The sequence below is a fragment of the Nerophis ophidion genome, linkage group LG07 (assembly GCF_033978795.1).
Source record: "Nerophis ophidion isolate RoL-2023_Sa linkage group LG07, RoL_Noph_v1.0, whole genome shotgun sequence".
Lineage (NCBI taxonomy): Eukaryota > Metazoa > Chordata > Actinopteri > Syngnathiformes > Syngnathidae > Nerophis > Nerophis ophidion.
Window position 1 is genome coordinate 40,193,311 of NC_084617.1, and position 17,986 is coordinate 40,211,296.

Genomic DNA, 17,986 nt, shown 5'->3' on the forward strand with positions numbered 1-17,986 from the left:
GGAAACAACTAACAAAAAAACAGATGAAACAGATTGCCTTTTTTTTTAAAATGTCAACACTCTGCAGTCCTGAGTCTCTCTGGCTGGCTGTTCCACAGGTGGGGGCCATAGTGGCTAAATGGCGCCTCACCATGGGTCTTAGTTCTGGTATTTGGTAAGGCTAAAAAGCCAGAGCAGAGGACTTTATGATCCGCGAGGAATGATACGATTATTTTGATTGATTCATTTAATCGTTAAAATCTGTTAAGATTTATATGTTTGTCATATTACACAGGGGTGTTATATCACCTTTTCCACTGAGGGCCTCACACTGAAAAATAAACATGGCGGGGGGCCATTTTGATATTTTTTCATTTTCAAAACCAGTACGGCTTCCCTCAATTTTGGTGAATGTTCTATGCCCTATCCTTGCTGTTCTTATTTATTAGATGTTTTTTTTACTGGATATAAAAAAGGACTTCTTTATAATAATATGTGATAAAACGCCTTTTATGCTTTTCTTTGGTTTTATGTACTGTATTTGATTGTGTTTCTATTATGACGTTGGAGTCTGATATCCTTTGCCATATTTTTTTTAATGTTTTATGTCTTTTTTACTCCTTTTTATGGCAAAACACAACATATGAAATATTTTCCCCAAAACATTTTTCAAAATGTAGTATTTCTTGTGAGGTAATTGAAACCCTAAATAGGTACATCATTCACACAACATCACTTTTGATTAATTATTTTTTGAACAATGAGTTTAGCACACTTAAAGGGAGGGCCTCAGGGAAACATTTTTTTTGCCATATGACGAAACATATGTAGCCCTTGGCTTTACTGTGACTATGGTGGGTAAAAACTGGTGTGTTGTTTGTTTTAATGTTGATAGAGATACAATGGTATGCAGAAGTGTACCTATAACAATTTTATAGAAAAATGAAACTTTTTATAGTCGTGGTGTAGAGTGGAATGGAATATTTACTTTTGCCTACGGGGGGCATAACAGAAAATAATTGAGAAGCAGGGTCTACCCTGCCTTCTGCTTGTGTGCTGCTGGGAGAGACTCCAGCAGCCCCCGCGACCCAGTGAGGGATAAGCGGTAGAAAATGGATGGATGGTTTAGCGCACTGATATCGAATTCAAGGCCCGGGGGCCAGTTCTGGCCCGCCACATCATTGTATGTGGCCCGGGAAAGCTTGGAAAAATGGATTTCAATAAAACATTTTTTTTTTTTTTTTTTTTACTAAATGCATTCGTTCTTCAAATTTTGACAGAAAAAAATGCATATTTTAAATTTAAATATTGTCTGATCATGCCAATTATATTATTCTATACTGTATTGTAAAACTATTTTTATGAGATGAAAATATATAGTTAAATATCTGCTTGTCACCTTTAAGATTTTAAAGCAAGTTATAAATAAAAAAAAAACAACCAATGATCTAATGCATTTGCATTTCGCTTAATCATGATCCATCACAGGTTATTACCGGGGTGCATAATGTAAATTACCTTTTAAAAACCGGCCCTCTGAAAGCAGCCATTACTGCTATGTGGCTCTCAATGAAGATGAGTTTGACACCCCGGGTTTAGCACAACTTTTCTCGTTACAAATCTACATTTTTTTGCTCTCATAATTTTAATTTGTTGTGTTTTTTTGTAATAGTATTTTTAAAATAGCCGCACTTTAGACACCCCTGCTATTAAACGTACACTTCACCAAATCGATCTTCCGCTTTAAAATGTTTCTTTTTTTGGGGGCTTTTACTTTGGTAAACGCGTTCACGAGAACGAGCTCGCGCGCTCAGGAGGCGGAGTTTCTCCAGTGTCTCGATCCGCGAGTCGTGCGATTGTGTCCAGTTTCTTTTAAACATAAAACACGAGCCAACTGTAACACTGTGTGGGACCTAACGCCGAAGAAGGAAGAAAAGAAGTGTGCAGGTATGTAAGTTGTCCATTTTTAGCGAGGGAAGATGTCCTCCTTTGAGAAAAAAGCTCCGAAGAAGAAGTTGTTTGGGGTCTGCAGTCTTCTGTGGTGGTCGATCCTGCTCCAGCTAACGTCGGGAGGTAACTGCTGCTATTTTTACACTTCATCTCCGCATAAACTTAACTTCTTTAATTTAATATACATTCTGGTTATTTACCCTCTATACTTCTTATCCGGGTCAGCTATTACATTAATTCGTTGTTGTAAAGCACCTATGTCAAACTCAAGGCCCGGGGGCCAGATGTGGCCCGCCATTTAATTTTATTTGGCCATCAAAAGCCTGGAAATAATATGGATCAATAAAGTACTGTAACTTGTCTTACTAAACGTATTATTTCTTTGCATTTTGGGAGAACAAAATATATGTACTCCATGTAATCCCAAAATATGTTAGTTAAAATATTGTCCAATTATGCAAAAATATATTATCAATCATTCAAATCATTTTTTTTAAATAGTAATAAATACTAATAATAATGATTTCAAAGCAAGTTAACCATCAAATTTTGCAATGTAAAAGTAGCAATAGATTTAATGGTACAATTAAAAAAATTACTGTAGTTTTTACAACATTTTTCTCTAAATGACAAAAAAAATACTTTTTTTTTACTTATAATAAACTGTGGTGCCGTTTTGGCATTCACACTTAAACACCAAACAATCTACAATTGTTGATTTGCGGTAAAAAGAAACAGCAAAAAAACTGGCAGCTCAGTTGCCAAAATTTTACTGTAAAATTGTGTTTTTTTTTAAATTTACAGTAGAAAAGACAATTGTAAATTTTACAGTCAAATTCTGGCACATGAGCTGCCTTTTTTTTTTTTTACAATAATAACAACAGCACTGTTTTTCCATTTACAGTAATATACACTAAATTTTCAGGTGAAATTATGGCAACGTTCCATATGTTTACTAATAAAATGCATTAAAAAACAGTGTAATAATAGTATTCACTGTTAGACACGGCCCTCTGAGGCCAAACAGAACTGCGATGTGGTCCTCAGTGAAAACGACTTTTCACAGCTCTGTTTGAAAGGCTTCATAGGGCACCTCTTATGGCACTTGACCAGTTTGTTGTATTGATTTATTGTTAGGCAATGTGGCACAAATTAAGTCCCTAACTAATCGTAAGAGCTCGATCTCGAGTGCGCAAATTAAATCGATAATATTTGAGTGCAATGATGTGGTTGTGCCTCGAAAAAGTGCACTTGGCACGGTCCATGCAATCGAATGAAAAAAAACCCCAATATCGGTTATTTAATATCCCAATATCAATATACAGTTGTCGTCAACATAATGCCATGGCTGTCTTGAGTTTCCAATAATTTCTACAACTCTTATTTCTTTTGTGATAGAGTGATTGGAGCACATACTTGTTTGTCACAAAAAACATTTATGAAGTTTGGTTCTCTTATGAATTTATTATGAGTCTACAGAAAATGTAATCAAACCTGCTGGGTCAAAAGTATACATACAGCAATGTTAATATTTGGTTACTTGTCCCTTGGCAAGTTTGACTGCAATAAGGTGCTTTTGGTAGCCATCCCCAAGCTTCTGGCAAGCGTCTGGTTGAGTTTTTGACCACTCCTCTTGCTGGGTATTGTGGCCAAACAGCTACATTTTTGTGTTTGTTGTCAGATGAAACAAAAATTAAGCTGTTTGGCCACAATACCCAGCAATATGTCTGGAGGAGAAAAAATGAGGCCTTTAATCCCAGGAACACCATTCTTACCGTCAAGCATCGTGGTGGTAGTACAAACCCAGTTTCCATACGAAATTGTTTTAGATGTAAATATAAACGGAATACAATGATTTGCAAATCATGTTCAACCCATATTCAGTTGAATATGCTACAAAGACAACATATTTGATGTTCAAACTGATAAACTTTTTTTTTTTTTTTTGCAAATAATCATTAACTTTAGAATTTGATGCCAGCAACACGTGACAAAGAAGTTGGGAAAGGTGGCAATAAATACTGATAAGGTCGAGGAATGATCATCAAACACTTATTTGGAACATCCCACAGGTGTGCAGGCTAATTGGGAACAGGCAGGTGCCATGATTGGGTATAAAATCAGCTTCCCAAAAAATGTTCAGTCTTTCACAAGAAAGGATGGGGCGAGGTACACCCCTTTGTCCACAACTGCGTGAGCAAATAGTCAAACAGTTTAAGAACAACGTTTCTCAAAGTGCAATCGCAAGAAATTCAGGTATTTCAACATCTACAGTCAATAATATCATCAAACTTTTCAGAGAATCTGGAGAAATCACTCCTCGTAAGCGGCATGGCCGGAAACCAACATTGAATGACTTTCGATCCCTCAGACGGCACTGTATCAAAAACCGACATCAATATCTAAAGGATATCACTACATGGGCTCAGGAACACTTAAGAAAACCACTGTCACGCAAAACAGTTTGTCGCTACATCTGTAAGTGCAAGTTAAAGCTTTACTATGCAAATCGAAAGCCATTTATCAACAACATCCAGAAACGCCATCGGCTTCTCTGGGCCCGAGATCATCTAAGATGGACTGATGCAAAGTGGAAAAGTGTTCTGTGGTCTGACGCGTCCACATCTCAAATTGTTTTTGGAAATATTCGACATCGAGGGAAGGGGAAGCAAACCATCCAGACTGTTATCGACGCACAGTTCAAAAGCCAGCATCTGTGATGGTATGGGGTTGCATTAGTGCCCAAGTAATGGGTAACTTACACATCTGTGAAGGCACCATTATTGCTGAAAGGTACATACAGGTTTTGGAACAACATATGGGGCCATCTAAGCGCCGTCTTTTTCATGGACGCTGCTGCTTATTTCAGCAAGGCAATGCCAAGCCACATTCAGCACGTGTTACAACAGTGTGGCTTCGTAAAAAAAGAGTGTGGGTACTTTCCTGGCCCGCCTGCTGTCCAGACCTGTTTCCCATCAAAAATGTGTGGCGCATTATGAAGCGTAAAATACGACAGCGGAGATTGTTGAACGACTGAAGCTCTACATAAAACCATAATGGGAAAGAATTCCACATTCAAAACAAGAATGGTAAAGCATTCCACTTTCAAAACGTCAACAATTAGTTTCCTCAGTTCCCAAACGTTTATTGAGTGTTGTGATGTAACACCGTGGTGAACATGCCCTTTCCCAATTACTTTGGCACGTGTTGCAGCCATGAAATTCAAAGTAAATTATTATTTGCAAAAAACAAATTTAGTTTATGAGTTTGAACGTCAAATATCTTGTTTTTGCAGTGCATTCAGTTGAATATGGGTTATAAAGAATTCGCAAATTATTGTATTTCGTTTATATTTACATCTAACACAATTTCCCAACTCATATGGAAACAGGGTTTGTATTATGCTCTAGGCCTGTTTTGCTGCCAATGGAACTGGTGCTTTACAGAGAGTAAATGGGACAATGAAAAGGAGGATTACCAGGACAACCTAAAATCATCAGCCCGGAGGTTGGGTCTTGGGCGCAGTTAGGTGTTCCAGCAGGGCAATGACCCCAAACACATGTCAAAAGTGGTAAAGGAACAGCTAAATAAGCTTCAATTAAGGTTTTAGAATGGCCTACCCAAAGTTCTGACATAAATGTGTGGACAATGCTGAAGAAACAAGTCTATGTCAGAAAACCAACAAATTTAGCTAAACTGCACCATTTTTGTCAAAATTCAACCAGAAGCTTGGGGATGGCTATCAAAAGCGCCTTATTGCAGTAAAACTCGCCAAGTGACATGTAACCAAATATTAACATTGCTGTATGTATACTCTTGACCCAGCAGATTTGGTAACATTCATACAATAACTAAAGTTTATGAATGTTTTTTGTGACCAACAAGTATGTGCTCCAATCACCTATCACAAAAAAATAAGAGTTGTTGATATTATTATAAACTTAAGACAGCCATGACATGTTATTTACAAGTGTACGTAAACTTTTGACCAAGACTGTATGTCAAGATTTAGTATTTTTTAATCATTATATATATATTCGCATGCCAAATTATTTTATAATGTTTCCTTTTATTTAAAAGCATTTACTGTATTTGATCTGTATAAAGGACAAGACAATTAAAAAACAGGGTATTTGTTGCGAACTGATAAGGTGGATCCCAAGGATGCAGAGACGTTTTGGTAGTAGTAAAAAGTTATTCCTTTATTTTGGCGGAAGGTGGACGTAGCCAAAACAAAAGGCGATGGTGAAAACACAAAAACACACCATGAAGAACTACAATAACGAATAACCAAAACTGAACAAAAAGCGCTAGACAAGGCTAGGAATAATACTGTCTGGGAAAATGCAAAACAGAGGTTCTAAGTACTAAAAATAAAAACGCTAAACGATGCTTGGAAAAATACTTCATAAATGAAGTGAAACAGATAAACTAAATATAAACTAAAGGCGCTAGGCAAGGCTAGGAATAACAGGCAAACCTGTGAGATGCATAAGACAGACTAGAGAGTCTGCTAGTGAGATGAGTACACGGACGCAGGCGAGTAGCAACTGCAGTGAACACAAAAGTTCTGGCGCTGACAGCCCGTCAGCACCCAGATTATATAGGCCACCCTTAATCAACCTCAGGTGTGTGTCTGCCCAGCGCCAGCTGCACTCCATACTGTGGAATGAGAGGAAGAGTAAATATTGCTTGTCTGGGAATCGAGTATAAAAATCCTTAATTAAAAAAATCCTTAATTAAATCTTTTTTTTTTAAATGTTTTTATTGAATTTGACAGGTATTACAATGTACAATAGAACAGTCAACACATTTTCCCCTTTTTTTCCCACCCACTTCCAAGAACAACAACCCAACCCATACCCCATACACACATAAACCCCCCTCCCCCCAGGTCCTACATAAGTTAAAGGTACAGTAACAAATGGAAAATAATTAGTACATCACTTTCTTCTCAACATAGGCAGATAGTAAATATACACCCGGAATAAATATAAAAAAATAAATAAAAAGAAGCTGGTTTATGGAAGGTGAACTTTTCATGTGTCCTGTAGCGTCTTTAATTTAGCTATGTAGTCAACCATACAGCCCCAAACAAAATAAAACTTCTCAGGTGCCCCCCTAACTTAATTTTTTCCACATCTAAATGCATCATAAGGTATTTAAGCCATAAGGATGCTTTGGGGCAGAAAGGTGACTTCCACTCCAGCAAAATTCTCCTACGTGCTAATAATGATGCAAAGGCGATACTATCCTTAAATTTTCTCCTTATTTGGGGATCTAATACCGTCCCAAAAATAGCCATTTCTGCACATGGTGTCAGATTTAAATCCAGTGCCTTAGCAAGGTGTTTGAAAATAGTTGTCCAATAATCCAGCAAATGGGGACAAGACCAAAACATGTGCGTCATGTTTGCAGGTGACATGTGACATCTGTTACAAGTATCCGAGATATTGGGATATATTTTGGAAAGTTTGGAATTAGTGAAATAAATACGGTGGACAACCTTAAATTGTATTAAATTAAGCCTTGAACAGGATGTACTGTTGTTAATTTGGGTTAAGGCAAAATCCCTATCTCCATCAGCTATGGATCTGCCAAGCTCTTCTTCCCAATTCCCTCTGATTTTATCAAGAGATGTTTTACTAAACTGGGAGATTAAGGTGTAGATTTAGGAAAATTGGCCTTTCTGATATGTGGGAATATCTAAAATTGAATCAGTTAGCGAATTTTGTGGAGTATTAGGGAAAGAGACTATTTGATTTAACAAAATTACGAACCTGTAAGTATCGAAATAGGTGAGATTTTGGTAGGTCAAATTTTTCACACAGTTCACTGAAACTAGCGAAAACATCACCAATATATAAGTCTTTTAGCCTGCTAAGGTTTGACTGCTTTCATAGAGAAAACGCTACATCTGTGCTAGGAGGGAGGAAGAGGTGGTTATTATGAATGGGGCTGTGGTTCGATAAGCCCTGCAGGCCGAAAGTATTTGTAAATTGAGACCAGATTCTAAGGGTAGAAATGACAATTGGACTACAAGTAAATTGGGATGGTCGATAAGGTAATTTTGATGTAAGCAGATCCAAGAGTGAGGTAGAACAGGAACTAGCTTCAGATTTGCACCAGATTAATTCAGGTTCTTGGATCCAGAGAGTCACTTTGTGTATGTTAGCTGCCCAATAGTAGTGTTTTAGATTAGGGAGTGAGAAACCACCTACGGACCTATGCCTTTGGAGGAATTCTCTCCTAATCCTGGGAGTCTTGCCTTTTCATATAAAGGATGAAATTAGTTTGTTTATTATGCAAAAAAAGGATTTGGGTTAAAAGATAGGCAAACATTGAAAGAGATACAAAAATCGAGGACGCACATTCATTTTGACGCAGTTTACCCTGCCAGCTATAGTTATGTGTAAATCATTCCACCTTTTCAAATCTAATTTAAGTTTGTCGATTAAGGGTGGAAAATTGTCCTTGTAGAGAGCTGGTAGCTTACGACAAATATGTACACCTAAGTACTTGAAGCTGTTCCTGAACATCTTGAATGGGAAATATCCATCAGGGATCTCAAGGGCCAAATTATTCACAGGGAAGCATTCACTCTTAGCGAAATTCAATTTATAGCCAGAGAATGATCCAAAATTGTTCAGCAATTCAATAATATTTGGAACGGTAGAGATTGGATCAGATATAAACAATAGTAAATCATCCGCGTGTAGAGAATGTGTGAGTTCTAGACATCATCTATGGATTCCTTTACTGATACCAGCCAATTTAAGAGCAATGGACAAGGGTTCGATTACAGTAACGAATAATAATGGGCTTAGAGGGCACCCCTGGCGTGTGCCTCTGCCAAGTGTGAAAAATTGGGATAACATCCCATTTGTGCTTACGGTAGCTCTAGGAGAAGAGTATAGAAGAGCTATCCAAGATATATATTTGGACCCAATGTTAAACCTCTTTAAGACCTCTAATAAATATCCCCGTTCCACCCTGTCGAAAGCTTTCTCCGCATCCAAAGAGACCACCACTTCTGGCGTCTCCTCGGATGCTGGAGAGAAAATAATGTTAAGAAGAATGTTGGAAAAAGAGTGCCGGTTTTTCATAAACCCAGTTTGGTCAGGTGATATGATGTTTGGTAAAATTGATTCAAGGCGAAGGGCCAGTGCTTTAGCTAAAATCTTATAATCAGCGTTTAAGAGCGAGATGGGACGGTAAGAACTACAATCACAGTCTGTTTTGCCCGGGGTTAATAATAAAGTTATTGACGTTTCGGTGAGAGTTCGAGGCAAGGTACCCCGGTCCAGAGAGCCATTGTACATATATAAAAGGAGAGGAGTCAGTTTATATGAGAATTTTTTATAGAAGTCTATAGGATAGCCATCTGGGCCAGGGGCCTTGCCGCTCTGCATTAGTTTAATTGAATGTACAATTTCCCGGATCACTAAAGGTTGATCCAAAGCGCTCTCTTGAGTAGTAGTTATGGATGGAAATTTCAAGTTATCCAGGAAACTCATCATGATTGTTTTATCAGCCAAAGTCCCTCGTTTGGTCTGCATATTTTACCGGCGATGCTACGACAGACATGGCACAGAGATGTATGGATACCCGGCGACACTCAATCGTTGGTTAGAAGGCGATCGCCGAATAGCTTCAATAGCTATTCGCTCAATAGCTTCTGTTTCTTCTTCAATTTCGTTTTCGCTATCTGCCTCCATACTCCAACCATCCAATTCAATACATGCGTAATCTCTTGAATCACTTAAGCAGCTGAAATCCGAGTCTGAATCCGAGCTAATATAGCTATATCTTGCTGTGCTATCCGCCATGTTGTTTGTATTGGCATCACAAGATGATGTCACAGGAAATTGGACGGTGGATTTACAGATAGCGAAAATCAGGCACTTTAAAGTATTTTTTCGGGATATTCCATGATGGGTAACATTTTGAAAAAACTTCGAAAAATAAAATAAGCCACTGGGAACTGATTTTTATTGGTTTTAACCCTTCTGAAATTGTGATAATGTTCCCCTTTAACTCTCCTCGTACCTCAGGCTGTGGAGGATAAACGGTGACACTTTATAAAAATGAAAATAAATGTAAGCAATGCTTTCCTTCGTCATTTTTCGCCAGCTTTGAAATGACTTTATTTGAGGTGTGTCGCGCTGACGCGGTGCTGTGCGCTGTCATTTACCACCCGCCCAAATACAATAAGGACTTCATCAATGACGTTTCGGACTTTTACGCAGGAAATTATGATCGTGTCCTCATTGTTGAAGATTTTAATATCCATGTATGCTTTCCCGTCAAGACACTGGTGAAGGATTTTTTTAAACCTTATAGACTCTTTTCATTTGACACAGTTTGTGTCTGGCCCCACACACGGACGTGGTCACATATTTAGAATATATATTTTTTTAAATTATCAATAATTATCGATATCGACTGATATGAAACACTTATATCGTGATACATTTTTTAGTCATATCGCTCAGCCTTACCCACAGGGCTCAGTTTTAGGACCACTGCTCTTTTCTATTTATTTACTTCCTCTTCGCTCAATCCTAAGAAAGCATGATATTAGTTTTCATTGTTATGCTGATGACACACACATTTATTTTTCGTTAAAGAGAAATCATGCCTCTTCAATGCAGCCACTACTTGCTTGCCTTGAAAATATATCAAGGCCTGGGTGGCACTAAACTTTTTAAATTTTTGTGAAAAGAAGACAGAAGTAATAGTGTTTGGACCTAGTGGTACCTGTGAGCTCCCCCCTGTTGACTTTTGCCCCTTGGCTTTGCACGTTAAGCCCATGGTCACCAACTTGGGCTTTCGTATTGACAGTGATTTTAAATTGGACCGTCAGATTGGCACAGTGGTGAAAGCCAGCTTTTTTTTATTTACGTCAGCTGGCCATGGTTAAAAACCTTCTTTATAGGCGACAGTTTGAGACAGTAATCCATGCCTTTATCACATCTCGGCTGGATTACTGTAACTCTTTGTATTTTGGAATTAATCAATCTTCCCTCCCAAGTCTGCAGCTGGCCCAAAATGCAGACTTTTAACCAGCACAAGAAAAATAGAGCACATTACTCCTGTTTTAGCCTCCCTCCACTGGCTGCATGTGTCTTTCAGAGTCCATTTTAAAATTATCTTACTCTTTTTTTAAATCATGGTCTTTTCCCACCATACCTCTCTGAGCTGCTCCACCTCTATGCCCTCACTCGGTCCCTCAGGTCAGCTGATCAGCTGATCCTGGAGGTACCCAAATCAAAGCGCAAGCTCAGAGGGGACAGAGCATTCTCTGTTGCGGGTCCCAAACTCTAGAACGATCTCACTCTCCATGTGAGACAGGCCCCTTCTTTGGCTAAGACCCTTCTTAAAACCCATTTTTATTCACTGGCTTTTAACCCAGTATGAGACTTTAAACTGTTTTTAACTTTTAACTTTTTTAACCGTTTTTAACTTTTTAACTGCTTTTTATCTAACAAATTGTTCTTAGGGTAATTTGTATTTGCTATTTCAATGTGTTTTTTACTTCTGTTTTAAATTTTATTTTTTTAGTCTGTCCTTTGCCTCTATTTCTTTGTGGTGTACAGCCCTGTGTTCTTCAACTGTGCTTGTTTTTAAAGTTGGTATGGCATGGTATTGGATCATTTGAAAAGTCCCTTGCTAGAGAATGAAGAGTGCTTACCCCGCATTTCAACATTTCCATTCGGTGCCACACGCCCATTAAAGTGCACTTTATTTTAGTGTTGTTTTTATGTCATCTTAGTGACATCACGCACAAAAGTGCACTTTAAAATGTCTCTGACAATCTTGCACTTTCGGTTTTGAAATGACATGGATGCTTGGGCCACTGCTTAATTAATGTTTAACAAATACAGTTTTGGTCAATTGACTTGGTTGTGATTTCCCTCTCTGCATGAAAGTTTAAAATGAGCATATATTAATGCAGTATGAACAAGAATGTTTTAATGTAGACACATAGAATCATCATACTGCTGTGATTATATGCATCAAGTGTTAATTCAAGGCTAAGGCAAAATATCAAGATATTGTGTATCGCGATATGGGCTAAAAATATCGAGATATTAAAAAAAGGCCATATCGCCCAGCCCTACTTAGAATGCATAACATTTTTTTTTAACACAATTAGGGATTGTGAAAAGAAAGGCAATTTTTAAGAAAAAATGCATTTCCCTTTTAATGACATTGATATTGATTTGTTGTTTTGCAGATTAGCCTAAGGTTGTTTGATCGTTATCTTAACTTTTTTAATCCAAATAAAGGAGTTTAATTTCCCTCCTTTTGGCACCAATAACTCTTCGAGTCACGATTGGTTTGGATTAGGGCAAAACATTACGGACAGGCCAATCAGAGGCAAGATAGGGCAAGTCATCGAACCAGGAAGGGAAATCACAACAGACATCCCCAATGACTTCGAGAGAGTCAGAGAAGAGAAAATATTCGAGCGGGCGATTTTTATATATATATATATAACAAAAAAAAAAATTGTGGAATATGGTGGAGGAATCTTCTTCCTTAGAGTTACCTTTTAGCGATCTAGACGGCGTCCAGGAAACCCACAATGCGTCTACTTGGCCACATTTGGACAAATGTATGCGTCTGGATAAAACAATGCCCAACACATTAATTTTAGTTTACCATGTAAGCCCAAATCAAAACTGCTCTCGACATTGAATACGTGGAATACACATTTAAGAACACACATGTTTGTGGCAGAATTTTGCTACAGTATAGCCTGCCTAAATGCTACATTTTATTTTCATTGGAGTTTTAGTACAAGACAGTAGCTGACATGTTCATTATTTCTACTGTTTATATTTTGACATTGAATAGTTGAATCATTTTGAAACATAAGCAACATTACTGCAAGATATTCCTATATTTAATGCTATAAATCACACATGGCTATTCTGATAAAGGAAGTTAGCTAATAGAATAAATATTGTGTGTACTCTGTGATTTTTGCATGATTTTTTCATTTGGAGCAGTTAGATGTGGAAAGGGAGTCGAAGAGACATAAATTGGCTATAAAATCCAAGGCAGAGTTCACTAAAGTAGGAACAAAAAGGAAAATGCAAGGTGCTCAGAAATTTGCCAATAATTCTCATGTCAGAGCCATCAAAGTAATGTGTGAACAAATCAAAGTAATGTGTAAATAATGAATAACTAGATGAACCATCTGTGGCTGTGAAGTGAACACTAGTGAGGTTGTAAATACTGTATAGAGTAGGCTAATCGATGTGGTTCTTGTGGATGCGAACACAAGTTGTAATTACTATAGTGACTAAATAAAATAAAAGAATGAATGAAACAGACATAATGATTCATTTGGATGAATGGGGTATGTATTTATGTCAACTCTGTTGATCCCTTTTTTAATTCTTTAAACACTAAAACATATTTAAATAATGCTTTTTTGGCTATTGTGTGCATGTTCAATTGCTAAAAAAACAGGAACTTCGGGTGCCCCCCCTTTTTAAAATAAACAAAATAAATAAAAACAATTTTAGACATCAATTTCTGATTTTTTTTTAATCGATAAAGTATCGTTACAAAAAGGAATTGCGATTCATTCAAAAATCAGTGAATCAGTCAATTTTTTTGACACCCCTACTATATACCTACCCCTACCAAACTAGACAAAAAAAGACTGAAATAAATATGAATTGGGTGAGAATTTATTTTACAGTATAGTACATATTTGAAAATGTATTTATTGGAGTGAAGCTTAATTTTCTTAACAATTCGTAACTTTCGTCAACTTAAAATGTCTTCCCATGTGTGTGAATAAAACAATTGTCATGTAAGTCAAACATAAGATAGTGTTAGCTGCCAACATAGACGTTTACCTTGTCTCTCCTTGTTTGCTACTTTTATATATTAAAGGTGCCTTCTGGCAATGTGCTGCATCATCGTTGTAGGGCTATTGTAAAACGGTAGCTTGGTTAGACACACTGAAAAAAATAACTCATAAGATTTACTTTAAAAAATTATTGTAAGTATTTGCACGCAATTGATTTAAGTAAAATTTAATGCTGCAATATCAGGTAACACTCACTTTGCTAGTATCAAGTAAATTCTACTTACCATATGACATAACAGTTGTGAAGATATTAAGTAACAGTTACCTAAATACATCCAAGTTTTAAGTTTTTTTTATTTAAACAAATTAAGTAAAGTCTACTTGTTTTTCATCAGGGTGAACGTAATTTTACTTAAAATTTAAAGTAGATTTTATAGACCATATTTCCTTGTATAACCGTCGGAGCGCTAATTATTTTACAACCTCTTCTCACTCCTACACTTATCAATGGCGTGTGATTAGAGTACTTTAAAAATAAAATATTCTGTGGCCGCGGCACGGTGGTTGGGGACTGTTGCTCTTCAGCATGTCATCGCGCTCACTCTTACAAGAATTGCCACCTTGCAGAGCTCTGTTAAGTGATCCAAACGGCCGGAGCAGAGCCAGTCGGCCAGAGCCTGTTGTGCTGTGCGCATGCGTTGTCGTGCATGCGTTTCAAAACACTAGATTTTCAGAGTAAAGTTTATGTAATATTTTTAGGTTTATGTACGTACAACTATTAAACATTTAAATAGTATGAGGAAACATAAGTAAAACTTACTCTTCCCCCATAATTCATGTATTACGTTAATAAAATGTTTAATTTTACTTAAGAAACTCTAGTTCTTACTGAATGTTAAAAATATTAGGTATAAATTATGACAGTTACTCTAATAGAGTTTACAGCTCCAAAAAGTCACTTTTTTCAATGCAGTACATATATTTCACAACAATGTGTCTTTTTCAATTTAAAACGAGCGAAAAACCTCTTTCTCGTCTGCTCTGGGCCATTTGCGTTCTTTTCACACTGTCGTTGATTTTTTGGAGCGATTTGTCTTTATCAGCAGTTTGCTGGTCCCGTCCCCCACAAACGCACACCATCCACATCAGCAATTATTGGAGTGGTCTTGCGTATACAATGTCCGCGTATTTTACTCATTAAACAAATGCATATATTGATTTGGTTGTAGTTAATAGTAGAGCTGAAACCATTCCTTGAGTATCTTGAGTAATTCGATTACAAAATATATTTGAGGAATTTTTGCTGCCTCGTGGCGTCGCTAAGTTTTTTTTACGGCATTTTGCCTCGTTAGTAAACAGTAGTCGAAGCTCAAGTTTCGCACGGACTGTTTAGGTATTGCACAGCGTGTTTACATCACAAATCAGATGCCCCCTGCACTGCACGATACCGCTCTTTTAAATACGCTTGAATTTAGAAAACCTTTTTGCCGATATAACTCGCAATGGCAGACGCCGCAGAAAGTAATGGGCAAGAGTCATAGCAAAATGAGGGAATTAGAAAGCGACAAAAGTTGTCAAAAGTGTGGAAACACTTCACACTGAAATCGAAGGAAAACGCAGTAGTATGCAAACATTGAAACGTGGAGCTCGCACACCACAATAGCACAAGTTCGATGCTGTAGCACCTGTTGAGAAAGCATCCGATTTGAGGGACGTCCGGAGGCGAGGTAAGTCATCTATTATCCAAACGCAAAATTTGTTAGTAAAAAAAATGTTATTCATTATGATAACCAGCATGTGTTTTCTCACACCCGCGGTATCATCAAATGCTGCCAAAAGGTGTTGAAAAACAACAACGCCAGCAGAGCTGTCGGGTTCAATTACCTTTTGATTAGGGATATATATATATATATATTTTCTTTTTATTTATTTATTTTTTTACATTTTTTTGTCATGAAAAAGGGAGGTTTTTTGGGTTGGTGCACTAATTGTAGGTGCATTTTATGATGATTTAAAAAAAATATATATATTTTTTTGAATGAATAAAACATTCTTCTGCGGCCCGGTACCAATCGAGCCACGGCCCAGTCCGCGGCCCGGTGGTTGGGGACCACTGATTTAAGCCATGCAACCCCATGCTACTTGGATAGCTTGCCCTTGCATCCACTATAGTCTCTATAGCATAGGCGCTGATCTACATTTCTGCCAATGGGTGCTTGGACGGGCGGTAAATCTGACGCTACTTTTCTAAGCATGCGCCGTTTTTACTTGGTGGTGACACACCACTGGTTGCACATTTCAAATGCTGTATTAAAGGCACTACCTAAGCCACTTTTTATGTTTGATATAATGAAAACTCTGTGTTGGCCCTGTAATGAGGTGGCAACTTGTCCAGGGTTTCCCCCGTCTTCCGCCCGAATGCAGCTGAGATAGGCTCCAGCACACCCCGCAACCCCAAAAGGGACAAGCGGTAGGAAATAGATGGATGGATAATGAAAACTGTTCTTATTGTTTAATTTGTGATACTAAGAATATAGTTTTATTTGAACCTTCTCAGGGAATATTAATTTTGAACTAATTTTAAATACAGGACTGTCTCAGAAAATTTGAATATTGTGATCAAGTCCTTTATTTTCTGTAATGCAACTAAAAACATGAAAATGTCATACATTCTGGATTTATTACACATCAACTGAAAAATTGCAAGCCTTTTATTTTTTTAATATTGTTGATTATGGCATGCAGCTTTTTTACTTCGTCTGAGGAAATATTCTAAATTTTTTCAGATAGGATTATTGCTCCTCTCTGAGCTGCTACCTTACCGTGGTAGAGGAGTTTGCGTGTCCCAATGATCCTAGGAGCTATGTTGTCTGGGGGTTTTCATGCCCCCTGGTAGGGTCTCCCAAGACAAACAGGTCCTAGGTGAGTGATCAGACAAAGAGCAGCTCAAAGACTTCTATGGAATTACAACGAAATGAACCCAGATTTCCCTCGCCCGGACGTGGGTCACCGGGGCCCCGCTCTGGAGCCAGGCCCGGAGTTGGGGCACGATGGCGAGCGCCTGGTGGTCGGGCCTGTTCCCATGGGGCCCGGCCGGGCACAGCCCGAAGAGGCAACGTGGGTCATCCCTCCAATGGGCTCACCACTCATAGGAGGGGCCATAGAGGTCGGGTGCATTGTGAGCTGGGCGGCAGCCGAAGGCAGGGCACTTGGCGGTCCGATCCTCGGCTACAGAAGCTAGCTCTTGGGACGTGGAACGTCACCTCACTGGGGGGGAAGGAGCCTGAGCTAGTGCGCGAGGTAGAGAAGTTCCGGCTGGATATAGTCGGACTCACCTCGACGCACAGCAAGGGCTCTGGAACCAGTTCTCTCGAGAGGGACTGGACCCTCTTCCACTCTGGCGTTGCCGGCAGTGAGAGGCGACGGGCTGGGGTGGCAATTCTGGTTGCCCCCCGGCTCAAAGCCTGTACGTTTGAGTTCAATCTAGTGGACGAGAGGGTAGCTTCCCTTCGCCTTCGGGTGGGGGGACGGGTCCTGACTGTTGTTTGTGCTTACGCACCAAACAGCAGTTCAGAATACCCACCCTTTTTGGGTACACTCGAGGGAGTACTGGAAAGTGCTCCTCCGGGTGATTCCCTTGTCCTACTGGGAGACTTCAACGCTCATGTTGGCAACGACAGTGAAACCTGGAGAGGCGTGTTTAGGAAGAATGGTCGCCCGGATCTAAACCCGAGTGGTGTTTTGTTATTGGACTTTTGTGCTCGTCACAGTTTGTCGATAACAAACACCATGTTCAAACATAAGGGTGTCCATATGTGCACTTGGCACCAGGACACCCTAGGCCGCGGTTCCATGATCGACTTTGTAGTTGTGTCATCGGATTTGCGGCCTCATGTTTTGGACACTCGGGTGAAGAGAGGGGCGGAGCTTTCTACCGATCACCACCTGGTGGTGAGTTGGCTGCGGTGGTGGGGGAGGATGCCGGACAGACCTGGCAGGCCCAAGCGCATTGTGAGGGTCTGCTGGGAACGTCTGGCAGAGTCTCCTGTCAGAGAGAGTTTCAATTCACACCTCCGGGAGAACTTTGAACATGTCACGAGGGAGGTGCGGGACATTGAGTCCGAGTGGACCATGTTCCGAACCTCTATTGTCGAGGCGGCTGATTGGAGCTGTGGCCGCAAGGTTGTTGGTGCCTGTCGTGGCGGTAATCCCAGAACCCGTTGG

At 38.9% G+C, this 17,986-nt stretch overlaps 1 protein-coding gene across 2 annotated transcripts in view; it reads left to right on the plus strand.

The window, feature by feature from the left end:
• Window positions 1–1,770: 1,770 nt before the first annotated feature.
• cspg4ba (chondroitin sulfate proteoglycan 4ba) overlaps window positions 1,771–17,986 on the plus strand; it is a 90,450-nt gene continuing 74,234 nt past the window's right edge. Inside the window, exon 1 of one of the 2 annotated variants that reach the window (XM_061906166.1) lies at window positions 1,771–2,052. In XM_061906166.1, the coding sequence (XP_061762150.1) occupies window positions 1,959–2,052 (94 nt within the window). In that variant the 5' untranslated portion in view covers window positions 1,771–1,958. The remainder of the gene's footprint in view (window positions 2,053–17,986) is intronic. The other variant, XM_061906168.1, reaches the window with a different exon arrangement.